This window comes from Macaca thibetana, chromosome 10 (genome assembly GCF_024542745.1).
Source record: "Macaca thibetana thibetana isolate TM-01 chromosome 10, ASM2454274v1, whole genome shotgun sequence".
Classification (NCBI taxonomy): Eukaryota; Metazoa; Chordata; class Mammalia; order Primates; family Cercopithecidae; genus Macaca; species Macaca thibetana.
Window position 1 is genome coordinate 62,093,639 of NC_065587.1, and position 21,165 is coordinate 62,114,803.

At 37.4% G+C, this 21,165-nt stretch overlaps 2 protein-coding genes across 2 annotated transcripts in view; both read right to left on the reverse strand.

The window, feature by feature from the left end:
* Nucleotides 1–21,165, reverse strand: part of VSTM2L (V-set and transmembrane domain containing 2 like) — a 381,776-nt gene that overhangs the window by 148,770 nt on the left and 211,841 nt on the right. The window lies entirely within an intron of this gene.
* Nucleotides 1–21,165, reverse strand: part of CTNNBL1 (catenin beta like 1) — a 225,823-nt gene that overhangs the window by 75,444 nt on the left and 129,214 nt on the right. The window contains exons 9-11 of the mRNA XM_050807117.1: nucleotides 18,359–18,431; nucleotides 18,062–18,120; nucleotides 16,412–16,560 (exon numbers count right to left, since the gene is read on the reverse strand). Of these exons, the coding sequence (XP_050663074.1) occupies nucleotides 16,412–16,560; nucleotides 18,062–18,120; nucleotides 18,359–18,431 (281 nt within the window). The remainder of the gene's footprint in view (nucleotides 1–16,411; nucleotides 16,561–18,061; nucleotides 18,121–18,358; nucleotides 18,432–21,165) is intronic.

The following is a 21,165-nucleotide window of genomic DNA, read 5'->3' on the forward strand; positions in this document are numbered from 1 at the left end:
TAGTGCTTCAGTAGTGAGGCATTATTAGCCATAGACTAATCTGGTCCTGCTTAACAGCGCTTAAAAGTAAGTCTCAAAACGACCAAACTATTTCCAAGTAACTTTCTATCTTAGAACAAAGCTCCAGAACATTTACAGAAATACTCCTCCAAAAACAAAAAAAAATTCAACATCTAACAAGGTAAAATTCACAATATTTGAATTTCCATTAAAAATTACTAGGGATTCAAAGAAGGAACATATGACCCACAGAGAGGGAAAAAAAATCATCAGTAAAAATAACACAGGTGACAGAATTAGAAGACAAAGAGAGTAAAAGCATAATTATAACTACAATTGATACATAAAATGAAGAAGGTCGAGAAAAGCTTCAGCGTGTTAACTAAAAACATAGAAAAAAAGATCAAACTGAGCATCTACAGAGGAAAAATACAGTAGATGAGATTAACACTGCAGAAGAAACGGAAGACTGAACTTGAGGACGCAACGATAGAAACTGTCCAAAATAAAACACAAAGAATAAAGAATACAGGAAAAAATGAACAAATCATCAGTGAACTGTGGTTGGGAAATTTCAAATGGCCTAATATACATGGAATCATTTTATAATATACAATTTATAATTATATAATAATTTATAATTATATCACATACATATAATTACACTCCTGAAAGGTAGATGGGGGCAGGAAAAATGTTTGAAAACTATAACTGTCCAACCTGGGCAACATGGCAAAACCATATTTCTACTAAAAATATATTTTTTAAATTAGCTGGGCACAGTGGGGCATGCCTGTGTAGTCCCAGCTACTTGGAAGGCTGAGGTGAGAGGATCATTTGAGGCCAAGAGGACGAGGCAGAGACTTCAGTGAGCTGAGATTGCATCACTGCATGCCAACCTGGGCAACTGAGTGGGACCTTGTCTCAAAAATAAATAAATAAATAAATAAAAAATAAATTATATATATATACACACACACATACACCTATAACTGAAAAATTTCCACCTGTGATTAAAACTATAAACCCAGAGATCCAGAGCTCAACAAAACTCAAACACCAGAGACGCGAAAAAACACCAAGGCGCACCATAAACTCAAAACCAAGGAGAAAGAGAACATCCTAAAAACAGCCAGAAAAAAGGGACAAATTACATATAGAGTAACACATATATGAATGATGGGAGACTTCTCATCGAAAACCAAGAAAGCCAGAAGCCAGTGGAGCAACTGAAAGTATCGAAAGGAAAACAAAACAAAACAAAAACACCCAGAAAAACCCTATCGACTTAGAAAGCTATACCTGGTGAAAATATATTTCAAAGATGAAGGCAGTCAGGCATGGTGGTTCACGCCTGTAATCCCAGCACTTTGGGAGACTGAGGTAGGAAGATCACTTGAGGCCAGGAGGTCAAGACCGTCCTGGGCAACATGGGGAGACCCCGTCTCTACTTAAAGTACAAAAAAAAAAAAAAAAAAAAATTAGCCAAGCATGGTGGTGGGTACCTGTAATCCCAGCTACTCAAGAAGCTGAGGCAGAAGAATCGCTTGAACCTGGGAGGTAGAGGTTGTAGCGAGCCAAGATCGCACTACTGCACTCCAGCTTGAGTGACAGAGCGAGACTATCTCAAAAAAAACACAAAAAGCAAAAAGCAAAAACAGTCAGGTGTGGTGGTGTATGCCTGTAATCCCAGCTACTCAGGAGGCTGAGGCTCAGCAATCGCTTGACACCGGGAGGCAGAGGTTGTAGTGACCTAAGATTGTGCCACTGCACTCCAGCCTGGGTGACAGAGCAAGACTGTGTCTCAAAAGAAAAGAAAAAGATGAAGGCAAATATTTTTTCAGTCATACATAGCTGACAGAAGTCATCACCAGTAGATCAGCACTACCAGAGATGTTAAAGGAAGTCATTTAGGCAGAAGGAAACTGACCCCAGATGGAAATCTGGATCCACACAAAGGAATGAAGAGCAAGTAAAATGACAACTGGGTGAATAAAAAAGACTTTTTCTCTTTATTTTCGAAAATCTCTTTTAAAAAGATAACTGACCATTTGGCCGGGCACGGTGGCTCACGCCTGCAATCCCAGCACTTTGGGAGGCCAAGGCAGGTGGATCATGAAGTAAGGAGTTCAAGACCAGCCTGGCCAACATGGTGAAAACCCGTCTCTACTAAAAATACAAAAATTAGCTGGGCGTGGTGGTGCACACTTGTAGTCCCAGCTACTTGGGAGGCTGAGGCAGGAGAATCGCTTGAACCCTGGAGGCAGAGGTTGCAGTGATCTGAGATTGCACCACTGCACTCCAGCCTGGGCGACAGAGTGAGACTATGTCTCAAAAAAAAAAAAAAAAAAAAAAAAAAGATAACTGACCATTTGACCACTCAAACAAAAGTAACAATGTATAACAGGGCTAATAACATTTTGAAATAAAAAAGTATGACAACAGAAGCATAAAAACCTGGAGACAGAAACAGAAGTTCACTCCTGTAAGGTTTTACCCCACAGGTGTGTGCAAGTACTTCTGGTGCCTCTTCATCTTCTTACAAGGATACCAGTTTTTTTGGATTAAGGTCCCACTCTTATGGCCTCATTCAATCTTAATTACGTTCTTAAAGGCCTTATCTCCAAATTCAACAAATGAATTTTGGTGGGGGGGAAGGTCACAGTTTAGTTCATAACAGAAGATAAAAGATACCATGCGTCAGCACTAATTAAGAGAAAGCTGTAGTGGCTATATTAATATAAAACAAAGTAGATTTCAGATCAAAGAACATTACCAGGGATAACCAAAGTCATTTTCATAATAATAAAAGGGTCGATTAAACAAAAGAACATATAATCCTAAAAGTTTAAGCAGCTAAAAGAACTCAAAATACATGAAGCAAAAGCTGATAGAACTGAATGGAAAAATAGATATATCCAGAATTATAGTCAGAGGTTTCAATATTCTTCGCACAATAATTGATAGAATAAGACAGGAAATCTGTAAGAATATAGACGATTTGAACAACACGAAGAGCAACTCAACCTATTTGACATTTATAAACCTTTCCATCCAACAACAGCAAATACATATTCAAGTATACAATATTTAGCAACATAAGAATGTATTCTGGGCCAAAAGCAAGTCTTAATAAATTTTGAAAGGTTCAAATCAAAGTACGTTCTCTGACCACAATGAATGGTATAAAAATCAAAATCAGTAACAGAAAGATATTTAGAAAATTCCCAAATACCTGGAAACTAAACAACATACTTCTAAATAACTCATTGGTCAAAGATGAATCAGAAGAGAAATTAATACTTTGAACTGAATAAAGATAAAAATACAACATATCAAAATCCATATGACATTGCTAAAGTAGCAATCAGAGGGAAATTCATAGCAGTAAACACCTACAGGTTGAGCATCCCTATCCGAAATGCTTGGAATAAGTAGTGTTTTGCAATATTTTTTTTTCCAGTTTTGCAATATTTGCATTATACTGGTTGAGCATCCCTAATCAGATTTCCTAATCAGAAAATCTAAAATTCAAAATGCTCTAATGAGCATTTCCTTTGAAAATCATGTTGATGTTCAAAAAGTTTCAGATTTTGGAGCAGTTGGCAGGAAAAAGAATAGCAAATTAAACACCGAGTAATGTAAAGAAAAGAAATAATGAAGATTAAAAGCCCAGCATCATGATGCATTCCTATAGTCCCAACTACTTAGGAGGCTGAGGCAGGAGGATCTTTTGAGCCCAGGATTTAGAGGTCAGCCTGGGCAACATAGCGAGAACCCATCTCAAACACACACACACACGCGTGTGCGCGCGCACACACACACACACACACACACACAGACAGAGAGGGGAAACAAATACAGACCAGAGCAGAAATCACTGAACTCAGAAACAGAAAAACAACAAAAACAAAAACTGATAGTTTGAGATCAATAAAACTGATAAACCTCTAGCCACACTGATCAGAAAAAAAGGCACAGATTACCAACATCAAAAATAAGAAAGAGCACATCAAATCCAGATTCTAGTGATTTTAAAAGGATAATAAGAGAATATTTATGAACATCTTTTTGCCAACAAGTTTGACAACAGACAAAATGAATAAATGTCTTCAATGACACCAACAGAAAAAGACTACTGGAACAAATAAAAAATTATACTTCATCAAAACTGAAAATTTTCCAAAAGACTGTAATGAAAAGCAAGACATGAACTGGGAGAAAATATCTGTAAAACATGTAGGTCTTACACGATATAAATCAGTGTTCCCCAACCTTTTTGGCACCAGGGACCAGTTTAGTGGAAGACAGTTTTTCCACAAGGACAGGGGATGATTTCAGGATGAAACTGTTTCATCTCAGATCATCAGGCATTAGATTCTCATAAGGGGCGCACAACTTAGATCCCTCGCATGCGCAGTTCACAACGGGATTTGCACTCTTATGAGAATCTAATGCCACTGCTGACTTTACAGGAGCAGAGCTCAGGCAGTAATGCTCGCTCATCTGCCGCTCAACTTCTGCTGTGCATTCTAGGGGTAAGGGGGGGTACATCTATAACATCTGATATAAATCATATAATATATAAAGAACTATTAAAATTCAATAAGACATATAACCCCTTACCCCCCAAAATGGGCAAAAGATTTGAAGAGACACCACCAAAAAAGATATATGGATGGCAAATTTGGACATGAAGGATACCTGACATTATTAGTCATGAGGGAAAAGCAAATTAAAACTACGGTTAAGACAAAAAAGACTGACTATACTGCCCCATGTGGAGCAACGGGAACTCTCACACACTGCTGTGGGATTTTAAAATGCTATAACCATTTTGTAAACAGTATGGCAGTGCCTTAAAAAGTTAACTGTATACCCAACATATGACTGAGCAATTTAACTAAGTATTTACCTAAGAGCAATTTTAAATGTCTGCCCAAAGATGTGCACATGAAAGCTCACTGCAGAATTATTCATAAGAGCAAAAAACTGAAAACCCAAATATCCTTCAACAAGTGAATAAACAAACTGCAATATATCCATATAATGGAATGCTACTCAGCAGTGAAAAGGGAACTAATTATTGATACACAACATGGACGAATCTCAAAATAATTACAGTGAGTGAAATAGGTCAGACCAAAAAAAGAACATACTGTATGATTCCATTTACATAAAATTCTAGAAAATGCAAACTAATACGTAATAGACAGAAGGCAAATCAATGGTTGCCTGAAGACACTGAGGTAGGGGGAGAGCATTACAAAGGGGCACAAAGAAACATTTGTGTGTGACAAATATGTTCACTGTCATGCTTGCAGTGGGGGTATGATAGGTCTATACATATTGCAAAACTCACCAAATTGTATACTTTAAATACGTGCAATTTAAACTACACTGGAATGATGAATAGCTATAAGGTCTGATGGCAGAGCTTAGACAGGCCTTACACCACTTCCTGCCAGGTAATCTCGATTCAGTTTATCTGCCTTCTTTGCCACAGCACTTTCCCATTTATTAAAACGTAATGCCAGCCTGGAGGACTGTTGGTAGGATTACTTTGTGTTTTGGAGTATTTTTCTGGTTCCTAGAGAACAGGTGCAAACTACTACTATCCATCTAAGGGAGAATGGTAATATTAAGCTTGAAGAGGAAAGAGGATGCTCCTTGTTAGACGAACAAGCAAGATCTGCATGTGCAGCTCGTAACACAACCTGTATACGGCCCCATCAAGAAGCACAGCTGACTTCTAAAAGATTTCCATTATTATTTTGCTTTTGCACTTGAATCCTGGCAGACTAGAGGTTAGAAGAAAAGACTCTAGCTCTTGAAAAACTGTAAAGGATGACAAGAATAAAACGCAATATAGTTTGGACCTTCAGATGTTCATTAGGAACAAAAACAAAGTAGAGTAAGGAAAAGAACAAGGGAATAAAAGTCCAAAGCTCCCCAGGCGGGCCTATCTATATGCTTTGCCACAAGCTCACAGTCCAGAATTGGGCCTGCAAAAACTTACCCTGCACGTATTATACCATTGCCATTTTACTTGTTTTCTTTATCAGAGACATTTTTCTTTAGGTTAAGGAAAATCTTATTGAAAACCTTAGAACAACAACAACAAAAAAAAACTGGTGGTTCCTGGAACAGATGTGGCTGTGTATCCTCCTTTTTCTCTTTTTGCCTTTACAGTTAATAACCAAGATCGGTTCACTGTATTTATTCTACATAACCCAAAGCTGCATTTGTACACATCCCCTGGGATCACAGTGGTCTCTTCTCTTTCTAACCAGAACAGGGTTTTACAGCAGAAGTAATAAGCTTCATGTCAACATTTTCAAGGAAACTGACAATATAATTCTTTTGTCTCCCACTGGCTCTGTTGCTCCTTACAGAACACTGAAGTATTCTGATACAAGGACATACTGTTAAAAAGTGCTTTGTGGTGGCAAGAAGCAAATGATTTAGAGTGCAGGCTATAATTAAACCTGATATATTGGAACTTCTATTTGTAGCAACCATCTTACCAAAGAGAGGTATCTGTAACGAAGAAACGAAGAAACGGAAATGGCAAACCAGTCTCCCTCCGGGGACAGTAAGGGCACTGTTACAGTTCCATCCTCATTTCCTGACTAATTCTAAAATGGCCACCCCAAGTAAGGATAATTTTGTCTTATTTTTGTGGATTGGAACCTCTGAATCTGATGAATCTGATCACTTTGTTAAACAGCACAATAAATTGTGACTTTCCTGAATTTTATTTTACTCTCAAACATCCCAGACTATAAAACTACCACGTGGTTCATGTTCATATGTTAATTCTTCTGCTGCTTGCCAAAGACCATCCAAACATCCTTACTGTAACCTAACTCTTGACTATCAAACTGGTCCTCTCTGCCTTTCAGTACACGGTTCTCCACTGCTTGAGAGGTTCTGTGTCTTCCACCCTTACCTCATCTTTTCTTTTCATTTATCAAAACACTAATGTGACCAAATGAGAAATTTCTTTTCTTTTTTTTGGTTCCTGTACTCTAGGACGGCTACCCACTGCTTTCTTCACAGCACTAGTTCCACTTTTAAACATCATCTAAACAATCTTTTCTTCTCTTCCAAGATGTCTTCATCTGTCCTTTGGCAAAGAGAGAAAAACAAGAAAGCTTTTCTTCTTATTGATTCTGTCAAGCACTGTGAAATCTAGACAGTCTGAACACAGGAATGGAGAAAAGTCATCTGGGTGACAGGGGAACTACAGGAGACAGGGCTGTGAGGTAAGGGCGAGTGGGTATGATGCTTCATAAACAGCTCCTGGAAACGAAAGCTCAGAGACTACAAATCTGCATGAAGAACTTCTTTGAACCTCGAGAAGAAAGGTGATAAGAACTGAAAACCCAAAATAACCCTAAATACCTGGGAGGATAATGGAAGAAGAGAGTTGAGAGGCAAAGGGGAATAAGCTCATTTGTGGAGCTTGTGCAGCTTCTGTTCGGAAGCCCAGCATGGGCACAGGCCAAACGGGGCAGCGAGCCCCCGATTCGAGTGGACTCCTAGCCTCCCCTGAGCCTCAAGATCAGGATTACAACCATACTATGGCCCTGTTTTGTGCTCTCCATGCACTGAAAAATGTGACAGGGAAAACAGTACTAAATATGTTCAGGCAAGAGACTAGTTCTCGGCAACAGGCTTTTTACTCCTCCTTCTTTGGGTCTATGAACAGGGTTTGCCAGAAATTCCTTGGGCCAATGATTCTAAACAGCAAAATGTTTCTCATTAATTTAGAAAATGTCCACAGAAAACCAAATGTGTCTCTTTTGCTAGGTACTGGAGATGCAAAGAGGAAGAAGAATCCGTCTCTGCTCACAATTGAAGACACAGCTGTGCAACTTACCATGCATGGCGTGGAAAGTGCTCCGACAGAGGAAGCAAAGAATGCTATCACCCAACCTTCAAAACTTAGGGGTGGGGATGTGAGGACAGACATGGGGGAAGTGACATGGAAGAAAATGGCTGCTTAGAGAAGTTTAAGCCTAAACATCAAAGGAGATTCATCAAAATAATAATAACAACAAAATGTGTCAAGGGATCTAAAATAGTTTGGTTTAGAGAGTGGAATGTAAATGTGCAGAAAGGAAAGAATGAGAGAGACAGCAGCAGGAGGATGAGGCAGAGGCCAGATCCTGAAGGGACTAGAAACAATTTCAAATGTTCATAGACAAAGAAATAAAGCCACATTTCTAAAAAACTAAAGGTAATCACTAATAGAAAGAATAGTATTTTCCAAATCTCCAAAGGAGGAGGAAAATAATGGAAGTGAAAAAAGATAAGACAAAACACAATAAAACCACCAAGGAAACCATGAAACAAAATAAACAGGAAAAGGGCTAAACATAATAGTAATTACAATAAAATCAAATAGTTAAATTCATCTACTGAAAGACAAACTTTCACACTGGATTAAAAAACACAGTTATGTGTCCCTAACAAGAGTTACATGTAACACAAAATGACATAAAAAGCTAAAGGTGTGACAGCAGGTGCCTATCATATCAGCTACTTGGAAGGATCATCATATTCCAAGACTTCAAGGCTGTAGTGCATTGTGATTGCCTCCTGTGAACAGCCACTGCACTCCAGCCTGGGTAACATAGTGGAATCCTGTCTCTTTAAAAAAAAAAAAAAAAAAAGTGCTAAAGATATGGGAAGGATCAGAAGAAACAGAAAAAAAAAAAAATCCACAACCATGGTTAGAGACTAAACAAATTAGGGGATAAAAAGGACAGAAAAGAACGGAATATATTTACAAAGTTGATTTATGATATAATTATAGTATTTTATACCCTAGAAACACAAATTCTATTCAAATGTTCATGGAATATTTATAAAAACTACCCATATATAAGGCCACAAACAAAATCTCAAATTCAGAAAAGTATTTTACAGCCTCTATTTTCTGTTAATGTAATAAGAAAATAAGACTTAATCACTTGGGAATAGAGAATAAAACTACGCAATATTGACAAGAAATTTTTCACCTGAAATGTTTTTATTTTTAAATAAGAGAATTATTTTTTAAAGCATTAAGCATTTAACTCAGAAACTTGGAAAAAGGGCAACAAAATAAATAAAAAAGTAAAAAAGAAGAATTAAAGGCAGGGGGAAAGGTATACAAATATACAAAATGCTATAAGCATTGTAGACCATGTATATATGCATACATATGCATATTTATATCACACATATATGCATATATATACGTAAACACACACACATATATATGCATATTTACATCAAAATCAAGAGTTGGTTCTCTAAAAAAAGATGCCCTCCAATAAAACAAATCCAATTGGTGCAGCTCAGTCGCAACAGAATAAAGCATCAGGTAGATTTCCAAGGTTCCCAACTCCAGACTCTGGCTCTCAGGTGGCATCTCGTGAGCTGCCTGGGGCTGGGGGGCACTTGCTGTCCTGAAGGGAAGGACACAAGCCTGGCTGGACTTACCACCTGTTAACTGTAGAGCCTTTGGGCCACGAATGAACAGAGGCAGTAGTCAGGCAGTGGTCAATGTGAGCCTTGGGTGAAACCAAGTGCTGTGCTGGCTTCAGGAACGACCCAGCACAGTCCCAGTGGTGGCCACAGTGGTGCTTGCTTGTGTCACCCCTCCCCTAGCACCAGGCAGCTCAGCACAGAGAGAGAGAGAGAGACTCCATGTGTTTGGGGAAAAGTCAGGGAAGAGAACAAGAGTTTCTGCCTAGTAATCCAGGGAATTCTCTTTGATTTTACCCAACGTTGGTACCTCTGCAAGTCTACAAGAGCCAGAGCTCTGAGCTTGGGGTGCCCCCTAATGCAGACACAGCTGCAGTAACCAAAGACTTAGATCACAACACCCAAGACTCTCTAAATACCTAGAAAGCCTTCCCAAGAAGGATGAATACGACCAAGCCTAGACTGCAAAGACTACAATAAATACCTAACTCTTCAATGCCCAGACACTGACAAAGATCCACAAGCATCAAGACCATCCAAGAAAACATGACCTCACCAAATGAACTAAATAAGACACCAGTGAACAATGCCAGCAAGCCAGAGATACGTGAGCTTTCAGATAAAAAACTCAAAATAGCTGTTTTGAGGAAGCTTTATGAAATTTGAGATAACACAGAAGGAACGCAGAATCCTATTTAATTTTACGGATACTGAAATAGTTAAAAAGAATCAAGCAGAAAAATGCAACATACTGAAGAATGCATCAGAGTCTCTTAACAGCAGAATTGATAAAGGAGAAGAAAGAATTAGTAAGCTTGAAGACAGGCTATTTGAAAATACACAGTCAAAGAAAGAGAAAAAAAGAGTAAGAAAGAATGAAGCACGCCTACAAGATCTAGACAACAGCATCAAAAGGGCAAATCAAATAGTTACTGGCCTTAAAGAGGAGATAGAGATATTCGGGTAGAAAGTCTATTCTAAGGGATAATCACAGAGAACTTCCCAAGCTTAAGAGAAAGATATCAATATTCAAGTACAAAAGGTTACAGAAACCCACCAAGCAGATTTAACCTAAAGAAGACTACCTCAAGGCATTTCATAACCAAACTCCCAAATGTCAAGGATAAACAAAGGATCCTAAAAGCAGCAAGAGAAAATAAATAATATATACAATGGAGTTCCAATATGTCTGGCAGCAGACTTCTCAGTGGAAACCTTTCAGGCCAGGGAACAGTGGCATGACATATTTATAGAATAGTATATCCAGTGAAAATATCCTTCAAACATGAGGGAGAAATAAAGACTTTCCCAGACAAACAAAAGCTGAGGGATCTCATCAACACCAGACCCATCCTACAAGACATGCTAAAGGTAGTTCTTCAATCTGAAAGAAAAGGATGCCAATGAGCAGTAAGAAATCATCTGAAGGGACAAAACTCACTGGTAACCATAAGTACACAGAAAAGCACAGAATATTATAACACTGTAATTGTGGTACATAAACTACTCATACCTTGAGTACAAAGACTAAAAGATGAACCTATTAAAATAACTACAACAACTTTTCAAGACATAGACCGTATAATAAGATATAAATAGAAACACAAAAAAGTTAAAAAGTAGAGGGGTGAAGTTAAAGTATAGAGTTTGTATTAGTTTTCTCTTTGCTTGTCAGTTTGTTTCTGCAGTCAGTGTGAAGCCTGTCATCAGTTTAAAATAATGGGTTATTAAATAGTGTTTGCAAATCTCATGGTAATATCAAGTAAAGAGACATGGAACAGATACACAAACAACAAAATGCAAGAAATTAAAACATACCATATGAGAAAATCACCTTCACGAAGAGAAGGAAATACCACAAAACAACCAGAAAACAAATAACAAAATGGCAGGAGTAAGTCCTTACATAAAATACTGAAGATAAATGGACTAAACCCTCTAATCACAAGATATAGAGTGGCTGAATGGATTTAAAAAAATGGGACTTAACAATCCATTGCCTACAAGAAACACACTTCACCTATAAAGACACATATAGGCTGAAAATAAAAGGATGGAAAAAGATATTCTATGTAAATGAAAACCAAAAAGGAGCAAGAGGAACTAGACTTAAATCAGACAAAATAGACAGTGAGACAAAAATTAGACAAAGAGACAAAGAAGGTCATTATATAACGGTAAAGGGGCCCATTCAGCAAGAGAATATAGCAATTGTAAATACATATGCATCCAACACTGGAGCACCCAGATAGATTAAGCAAATATTATTAGAGCTAAAGAGAGAGACAGATCCCAGTAAAAGCTGGAGACCTCAACACCCCACTTTCAGCACTGGACCAAACATCCAGACAGAATATCAGCAAACATCAAACTTCATCTGTACTCTAGACTAAATGGACCTAATAGATATTGACAAACCATATCATCCAAAAGCTGCAGAATACACATTCTTCTCCTTAGCACATGGGTCATTCTCAAGAATAGTTCATATGTTAGGCCACAAAACAATTCTTTAAAAATTCAAGAAAACTGAAATCTATCAAGTATCTTCTCTGACCACAATGGAATAAAACTAGAAATCAATAACAAGAGGAATTCTAGAAACTATTCAACACAGAAATTAAACAATATGCTCTTGAATAACCAGTGGGTCAATGAAGAAATTAAGAAAGAAATTAAAACAGTCTGAAGCAAATGAAAATGGAAACACAACATACCAAAATTTATGGGATACAGCAAAAGCAGTATTAAGAGGAAAATTTACAGCAATAAGCACCTACAACAAAAAAGTAGAAAAACTTCAAATAAACAACCTAACATCTTAAAGAATTAGAAAAGCAAGAGCAAACCAAACCCATAACAAGTAGACGAAGAGAAATAATAAAGACCAGAGCAGAAATAAATGAAACAAACAAAGCAACAAAAAAAGATACAAAGGATCAACAAAATGAAAAGTTAGGTTTCAAAAGATAAACAAAATCAACAAACCTTTAGCCAGACTAAAAAAAAAAGAGAGAAGATCAAATAAATAAAAAACGGAAATGAAAAAGGAGGCATTTGGCTAGGTACAATGACTCACACATGTAATTCCAGCACTTTGGGAAGCCAAGACAGGCGGATAGCTTGAGCTCAGGAGTTCAAGATCAGACTGGGCAACATGGTGAAATCCCATCTTTGCCAAAAATATTTTTTAAAAATTAGCCGGGCCTGGTGGCATGCAAGGGAACTTTTGGGAGTGATAAAAAGGATCTGTAGATACGGCATCCTATATGGTAGCCACTGTGTAGCTACTGAGCATCTGAAATGTGGCTATTGTAACTGAGAAACTAAATTTTAAATACAATTTAAATAAATTTAAGTTTAAAATTTAAAAATTGATACCGGACTTATTGGAAAACATTTAAGTTTCTTTGGACAAACTTAAGTATGAGAATCTGTTTTCAACTCAATTTTATGAAATCTAAATACAAATCAAGTATTCTGATGAAAATTTAGCATCTGAATTGGGATGTAAATGTAAAATGTTCACTGGATTTTGAAAACTTAGTCTCAAAAAAATGAATGTGAAATGGCTTACTAATAATTTTGTTATATTGATTACATGTTGAAATAATTTTTGACTGTGTTAAATAAAATTATTAAAATTATTTTTGTTTCTTTTAACCCTTTAAATGTGGTAGCTACTAAAAATGTAAAATTACCTATCTCACATTACATTTCGACTTGATAGTGCTGTTCTACATCTTCACTGTGGCAGTGGAAACATCTGTCAAAACTGTACACTTAAAATGCATACATTTTGTTGTATAAAAATTATGCCTCAATAAAGTAGATAAAAATATTAAATTGGTAGCGAACATATGCTTGTGTGTGTGTGCACATATGTGTGGGAAGGAGGGCATATGTGGGAAGGAGGGAGTATGTATCAATGAGTATCTTGTTTGTGATCTTTCCTTATCAATAATCAGAAAGGAAAAAAATTCACTGAGTACATACATGCAAAAGTAACTGTTCTTCTGAAGAGTCACCATATTAAATTATATCATAGTTATTTAATGTGTGCTTCCCTCACTAGACTTTGAGTTTCTTAGAGGCAGGAACCCTGTTTTGTGCATCTCTGTATAAACCTAGCACTTAACATAGAAAGTTAACATAGTACCTTAGCAGTGTTTTGCAACTATAGAATTCTCCCAGATACTTTATAGAGTTTAATTCTGTCAAAATCCCTGTAAATATGGTATTATTAGTGCCAGTTTTCAGATGAAAAACTGAGAATGAGAAGGTCACAAAGGTTAAAGTAACTCACCAAATATCCAGAGCTAATAAGTGAAACAGCATGTTCCAAACCCACACTTACAAGTCCCAGGCCCATTCTTCCACCCTCCTCCATACTGCCACCTCTCCACGTGGGCATTTCACAACTGTCTGATGAATGACTGAGTCAAAGTAAAGATTTGTATTTAGGGGCAATGGAACCACAGAAACTTTCCTGAACCTCTAGTGTTACAGCTTCTTAGTCTTGAATAGGCTCTCTCTAGACAAAGAGCCACCTGGCAGCTCTTACTAAAGATCAGAAAGGGTGACTATAGTATGGAAAAAAATATTCCATCCCAATTAAACTTTCCATTTGGGAGTCTGAAGAAGAAAAATAACACAGAACAAAGAGTATGGGAAAGAGAAAAAAGGAAATGCTGAATCTGCTAATATAGCTAATTAATGCAAAAGAATGAATATAACAGCAACTTCAGCATTCAAAAATGAAAAGTTAGGAGATCTAGAGAGGTACAGTTTCTAAGTCTTTTGGAGCTCTCCTTTAATTAGCCTCCCTGAATCTCAGCATTTCTGTTTGAATAATCCATGTTTCTGGTTATTTATTCAGCTCCCCACTGCTACGCAATACCAAGCCATATGCTACAGAAATATATCACTTCATATTTGCACTCAACCATCCAAAGACACTGGCAATTCAGACCTTTAAGAAGCTTAAGGAAAAGTCTCTTCAGACCATTGTGTTAAGGTTAGAAGACTCAAGAAGCCAAATGCTATTTATGCTATTTACTTGAGAGAAGGTGGGTCATTTCAACAAAAGGACAAGCAATTAGAAGGGTAAGGGAGATAAACAAAAGACTCAAGAGAGTAAAACTAGCAAAAATCAGCTAAACACAAAAGGCCTCTGAGTAATTTCTCATGCCCCTCTCTGCACTTTAAAAAAAAATTGTTTTTAAAAGCAATTCCTTAAAGGAAGACTTCTGGTCAATGCAAGGTCTGGTACGCACTGGACAAATGAAGAGGTCTACTGTGCCTCCAGCCCTTCAGAAGCCTTTTAAGATGTTTTAGAAATAATACGCAACAAGTCATCACTTAACATCACAGATAGACTTGGAAATGGCAACTTTAAGTAAAACGGGATATAGCAGGTCAGATCCTCAAATAATACCGTTGTAACGATGATCAGAAAAACTGGTTTCATTATACATCATTTCGCTTAAAGTTGTGGTTTCCAAGAATGTTATTGATGATGTTAAGTGAGAACATACTGTACCTGGATAATCCTAACATCCTTTTAAACACAAAAATGGTCACTGTAGAATTTGTTATAATAGCAAAACACTGGAAATATCCTCAACGCCAACAACAGAAGAATACTAACTAAGCCACAGTCCCTTGGAGGCCATGATGCAGTAACTGAAAACTCCCATGAAGATTATTCACAGCATGGGAAACAGCATGCTATGTTTGAAATGTCGCAATAAAGAAAATCGTATGTGTGGCAGGCTTAAAAAGTTGTTAAAAATTATAGAAAAAAGACTAAAAGAAAATATACACCCAAAGACAGGCTGTGTTTAGGTCACAGAACTGTTTTTCTAACTTTGTGGAGACAGAAATTCTGTCTTAGGTATTTCTGTGTATGCCCAGCACTTAACATAGTACCTTGTCAATGTTTTAATAGCAGTTTTGTATTTTAGTATCTAAATTCTATTTAACAAATATATATCACATTTCTGAAAAACACTTCCAAAGAAATATCTTAGTTCAACAGGGCTTTCAGTATACTTGAAGTTTTAAGACAGCAGACTCTGGCTCCATTTCTTTCTTTCTTGTTTTTTTCTTTAAATCTCAACTTCCTCCTTCTGTAGGGCACAATTTCATAATGACTAGAATCTTCCAACCACATAAACATGCTCATTTTTTTTTTAAAGTCCCTTGACCCTATGGCACACTCTGGTTATCCTCTCAGCCTTCCCCCACACACTTCTCTACTCCCCTTCCTAGACAGGGTCTCAAGAATTATCAATATAAGCTTCCTCTTCCCTTTTTGCTTCTAACTTTAGGATTCTACAAAATAACTGTGAAACTAATATAAGATCCAATTTCAGGAATTAGAGTATAAATAATAAGACATACAAGGCAAGTACTATAAATAAAAGTTTCTGGAACTATCTTGCACATTTTCATATTTCCTAAGCTAGGCATACAGCACATGTACAACTCATTACTGAATGAGGAGTGAAAAATACAAATGATATACTGCTTTCAATAAAAATACAGAAAAACATATGGCATAGATAGGTCTATGTGATATATACAGAAAATCAGTTCAAGTTTAGAAGTAATGATTAGATTTCCCCAAAACTAACACACTATGGGAAGGAGAGGAAAAACACCAATGTCTTTCAATGGAGCGGACATATTAGCAACCACCACAGTAGGGCACAAACAGAACACAATATACTTTTTATTCGTCTACTCTAACTTTAGGAAAGACCACATACCTACACAAACACATCCTCATGCTTGAAGACTTTACTCTTCAGGGTAAAGTCTAGGAAACCCAACAGAATAAATGACCATAGCTACATGCTCTTGAATTCAGGCTAACAGTGAAAAGTCAGGCAAAAAAGGTGGGAAAACTAGGACATTCAAAACATACCTGAGCATGAGATTCATCAGCTGAAGACCCTCGCCCTTCAGGAAGCGCTCACGGTTAGAACTAAGCATTAGACAGGAGCAGAGGGAATCAAACAGATTCTCCATCATCTCCTGCTCCTCAGCCGTGCTGGGATTGTGTCTTTTAAACACCTGTCAAGCAAAAACAGCACAAAGCACAGAACTATAAGAGAATGTTTTTTCATGAGCCTCCATCCAACAATTTCTAAAACCTGTGGGTCATAACTCTACGGTTGAGGAAACAGAAGCTCACCAAACAAAATTCTCATCAGTTTCCATTTTAGAGAAACTAAATAATTCACATATATTAAATAAATGCAAAAAAAAAAAAAAAAAAAAAAAAAAAAAAAAGCCAAAACATTCAACTGACCACTGGGTCCATCAGTAATTGACAGTTTCAGGCAAGCAGATTTTTTTAAAAACCAAAACCCAAATAAAAACCAAAACCTTTTTATTGTGAAATATAACACAGATACAGAACAACTCCATAAAGGACATATAAAACTAAATGAATGAAGTGAACACCCCTGAAATCATTATCCAGGATGAGAAACAACTTTGCCAACTACCCTCAAAGCCCTCCACTTGCCCAACCCAACCATATCTCATTTCTTCCCCTTCTAAAAGCAACCACAATCCAGGGGGGTGAAACATGGCTCAATATAAGGAAGCGTTTCCTGACAATCAAGGCCACTGAATTCCCTCACAGGGGAGCTGGGGCTTTAATTCATGGGAAGTGCTTACAGCAGAAGTCTTCTTTTTGCCAGAGATGTAAGGCATGTTAAGAGAAGCCTTTAAACAGTATATGCATACCCATATAGTCTACTAGGAGAAGATCAATAGTCTCACAGGAAAAGGACTAAGCACCTTCCCAGAACTGGAAACAGATTCACATTTCAAAGCTCTATTTTTGGGGTGGAGGCCAAGCCACTCAGGCTGCTGGCACCAAGATGGAAGCTGTATGCAAACTGACATCTCAGACTCTCCCAACACTCTCAAGATTTTATCCAAATGATCTATTTTCAGTCCTGTTTTTAGAATAACACAGATGAAACTTGTAAGAGGAAATCTTAACAGTATTTTCAGAATGCCAGCAGAATAACATTTCAACTGGATTTACATTTCTTACAGTGAGAAAATGGCAGTTTCCAAGTTCTCACTCCAGCCTTCAGCACCACATCCTCCCCTATCCTCCCCTTGACCCCCACCCCACTGCAGTGGAACTTGGACTCCTTGAGCTTATTCAGATCCTAAATGAACATACTCCATTTTCACAGCAGACTGAAAGGAAGGTTGGTGAACAATCTTGGGAGTGGGTCAAATGAAAATAATTTGGTATGCCTGGCCCAGAACATACACACTTAAGCAGGAGGCACATCTTTTTTGAGTTGACAATATCATATCAGAAGACGAAGAAAATTCATATCTGACACACAGTGATGTCTGGTCATAAAGAGCAAATGACTAAGAAAAGGAGGCAAACCATGTACCTCCATATAACCCTCAAACCTGCCAACATACTCCATATGGCTTGCAGCACATGGCTCATTCCTTCCCACAATTTCCAGCTCCACCTCCCATTCAAAGCCAGCCATGTATCTTAGAGCAGACAGGAAGCATAAGAATTACTCACAGATAACTGCTGAAGAAGCACATCGATTCCATCCAGCTCCCCAAGCAATTCCCTGTTTTCTAAAAGGGGGAAAAAATAGAGGAAGAAAAAAAAATGAACCTAACTGTCAGATTTTACAGCCGTCTAACACTGATACATCAGCAAACAAAATCAATACAGCTTGACAGAGTACAAAAGCAGCACAGGGAGCGAGAGGGAGAGCAAGGGGATGCCAAAGGCAAGAGAGCTTGCTGTCATGATCTGAAACAAGCCTGGCTCCTATCCTAACAGAATATCAATACTGAGAGGGCGCCTCACCATCATTGTCCTGGAGCAGTATGGCCAGCACTTCACTGCAATACAGTTTGTTGGCATCGAAAGGCATCTTTGCCTATGGGGAAATAGGAGAAATGAGAAAAATGTTAAGAGGTCTTGCTTCCTTCCCCAGGACAAATTTTTCACGAGTACTACGATCTGAGTTAGAGAGAAGGAGAAGTTAGAAAGGGAAAAGGCAGTTAAGGGGAAAAACGTCGGCCTCTGCTCTCAAGAGACCAGAACCAAGTAAAGTGACAGACTGAAACAATGGTTCTCACACTCTTAATGCCCAGGTATTAAGGTTACCTCCTTGGTAAAGACTTCCAAGATTTCCCATTTTGAGTCCAGAGATTATATATGTCTAGCCCATAGTACTCAAATGTGAACTAGAAGAATGAGAGTTTTGAACTTTTAAGACTAAAACTCACCATGAAGCTTAATGCACAAGCTACAATCATGAAATTAGGCTATAAATTAGTTAATATATGAGCAGAGAAGTTGAAAAGAAAGCAATTCTTGATTAACTGAATATATTTATCACAAAGTAGTTCCTTCTGGATTTTTTTAATGCTTAAAATTTAATTTGAAATCATAAACCTATCTGCTTGCATGCCATAATCTGCCTATTATTTAAAAAGGAAACCACATTAAATATGCAAAAATGTGTTAATATTTTAACACCCAAATTACTACCCACAATTCTTTCCCTGCTGCATGCTCTGCTACTTGGGAGTTTCAGAGGGGACACATCTACTGCACAGACTATTTTTCATGGCTGTCCTCACTGTTGCTTCGGTAGTGAGACTTAAATATCTCACCATTATCACTGCCCCTTGGATGAAGGTGCACAGAGAGGAGCGAGTCTCAGTGATGTGTTTTTATTTATGGTGTCCATGATCCTTAAAATGCAGGCATGTAAACAATGACTATTAATCAGCAGCAACCTTTGCTACCTATCTGTGTTTTTGAAATGACAAAGAATTTCTGTACTTGGGAAAGACAAGGGAAGTATTTATTTTGGAACTAACACTTCTGTCACCTTACCACCATTCACAGATCTGTTTAGACACTGGTTTTGTACTTAAAGAGGAAGAGTTGCACCTAATCAAGCAATATTCAGCATCATTTCAGTTTTCTGTGCACGTCTCCCTCATCAAGCTAAGTGCAGCCTACAGAGTTTCAGGAGGTCGACCAAGTATGACCATCTTAGGTTAAAAGATCTATAAATGCAAGGTCTTACATGTGCTAAATGTAAGGTATGCTCCCGGGGCAAGCTTGAAGCCTTGTTTCAAGAAATTCAGCATAATAGTCAGGGCTTAATGCAATCTGTGGTATGTTTCACTTTAAGAAAAATGGTTTCATATTAACGAAAATCAAAACATGAAGGTGAAAAGCCAAGGAGTAAGCATCCCTATCAAAATCAAGGATTCACGAATAAAATTTCCCACTCAAATTATATAAGTTCCAAGTATTGCTATTATATTTTGAAAGATTTAAGCCGCACCAACTTAAACGTTAGCTTTGCAAGGGCCATGGTTCTTGTTTAAAACAAGATACTTAACTGAAAGAAGTCACAAGACAGTAGGTCATTAGAGCCACGGCCTTTCTGTGGATCTAATGCCTCTTGTCCTTTATTCAATTTTGTAAGCTCCTATTTTCAAGTTGGAGGCAGTTTTTCTTCCTTTCAATAAATACTTATTAGGCACCTGCTATAGGGAAGACACAGAATTAAGCAAGAGAACAAACAGGTGTGACTTAGATCTGAACCCTGTCCACTGTTGTGGCATTTAAAAACCTTACACTGAATTAAAATTAATTCTGTAGAAATGTCAAATTTCAAAAAAGAAAAAAAAACACACGGATCTGGCATTAGACACACCTAAGGCTGACTCACGAGCACGCCACTGCCTATGTGAACAAGTCTGCAGTTCTCCAACTATGTGCTGTGGCAACTGGGGTGCCACACTGAATTCACCACAGGGTATTTAAAAATTTCATGGAGAACACAGGGAAATGTGACATCTGTTGGGCACTGCATTAACTAGCATCTCAAGGTACATTTCTTCTGGTGACATCATATCTTTGTGGAGCTGTGTTTGGATAGCTGCTCTGACAAAAATAACTGTGAAAATGGATGTGAAATCAGAATGACGGCGGTGGTGTTCAATCGGATCCTAAGGTTGGAGGATTTGAGCAGTATCAAAAGGCACACATACCATTAGGAAGTAACTATGGTATTTAAAAATGAAATAAAAATATTTTTTCTTTCAATTCGTGTGTATTATCTTCTCAAATGGCTAACAAATTGTAAGGACATAAATACATATTAAATGGTTTGGACATAACTACTTAATAAATGAGACTATTAGGTACTTTTTGGCATAGCGGTGCTGTAAAAACAAAATTACTGAGACACTAAAAAACACCGTAAATTGACAATAGGAATCCATGACCCAAGGAACGTTCTTGGTCTCAGTTTCCTCATCTGTAAAATGAAAATAAAAAATAGCACTTTTTAAATTAAGGGCACTGACATGAAAAAAAGAAAGAAGAAATAGAAAAAAAAAAAAAACCACTTATTTGGAGAGTTACTATGAGAATTTAAAAACATAATATGAAAGTACCTAACACACAGTAGGTACCACAAGTTTTTCTGACAACCATAACCAGAAATATCTGCATTAGAATCTCAGCTCTAACAGTTACCAGCTATGCGACTGGCCAAATTAATATCTTCCTCATGAAGTGGCTATACTAAGGGAACTGGTGTATACGTAACAGGCACCGACCAGCTGAGTTTCTTGCTATTG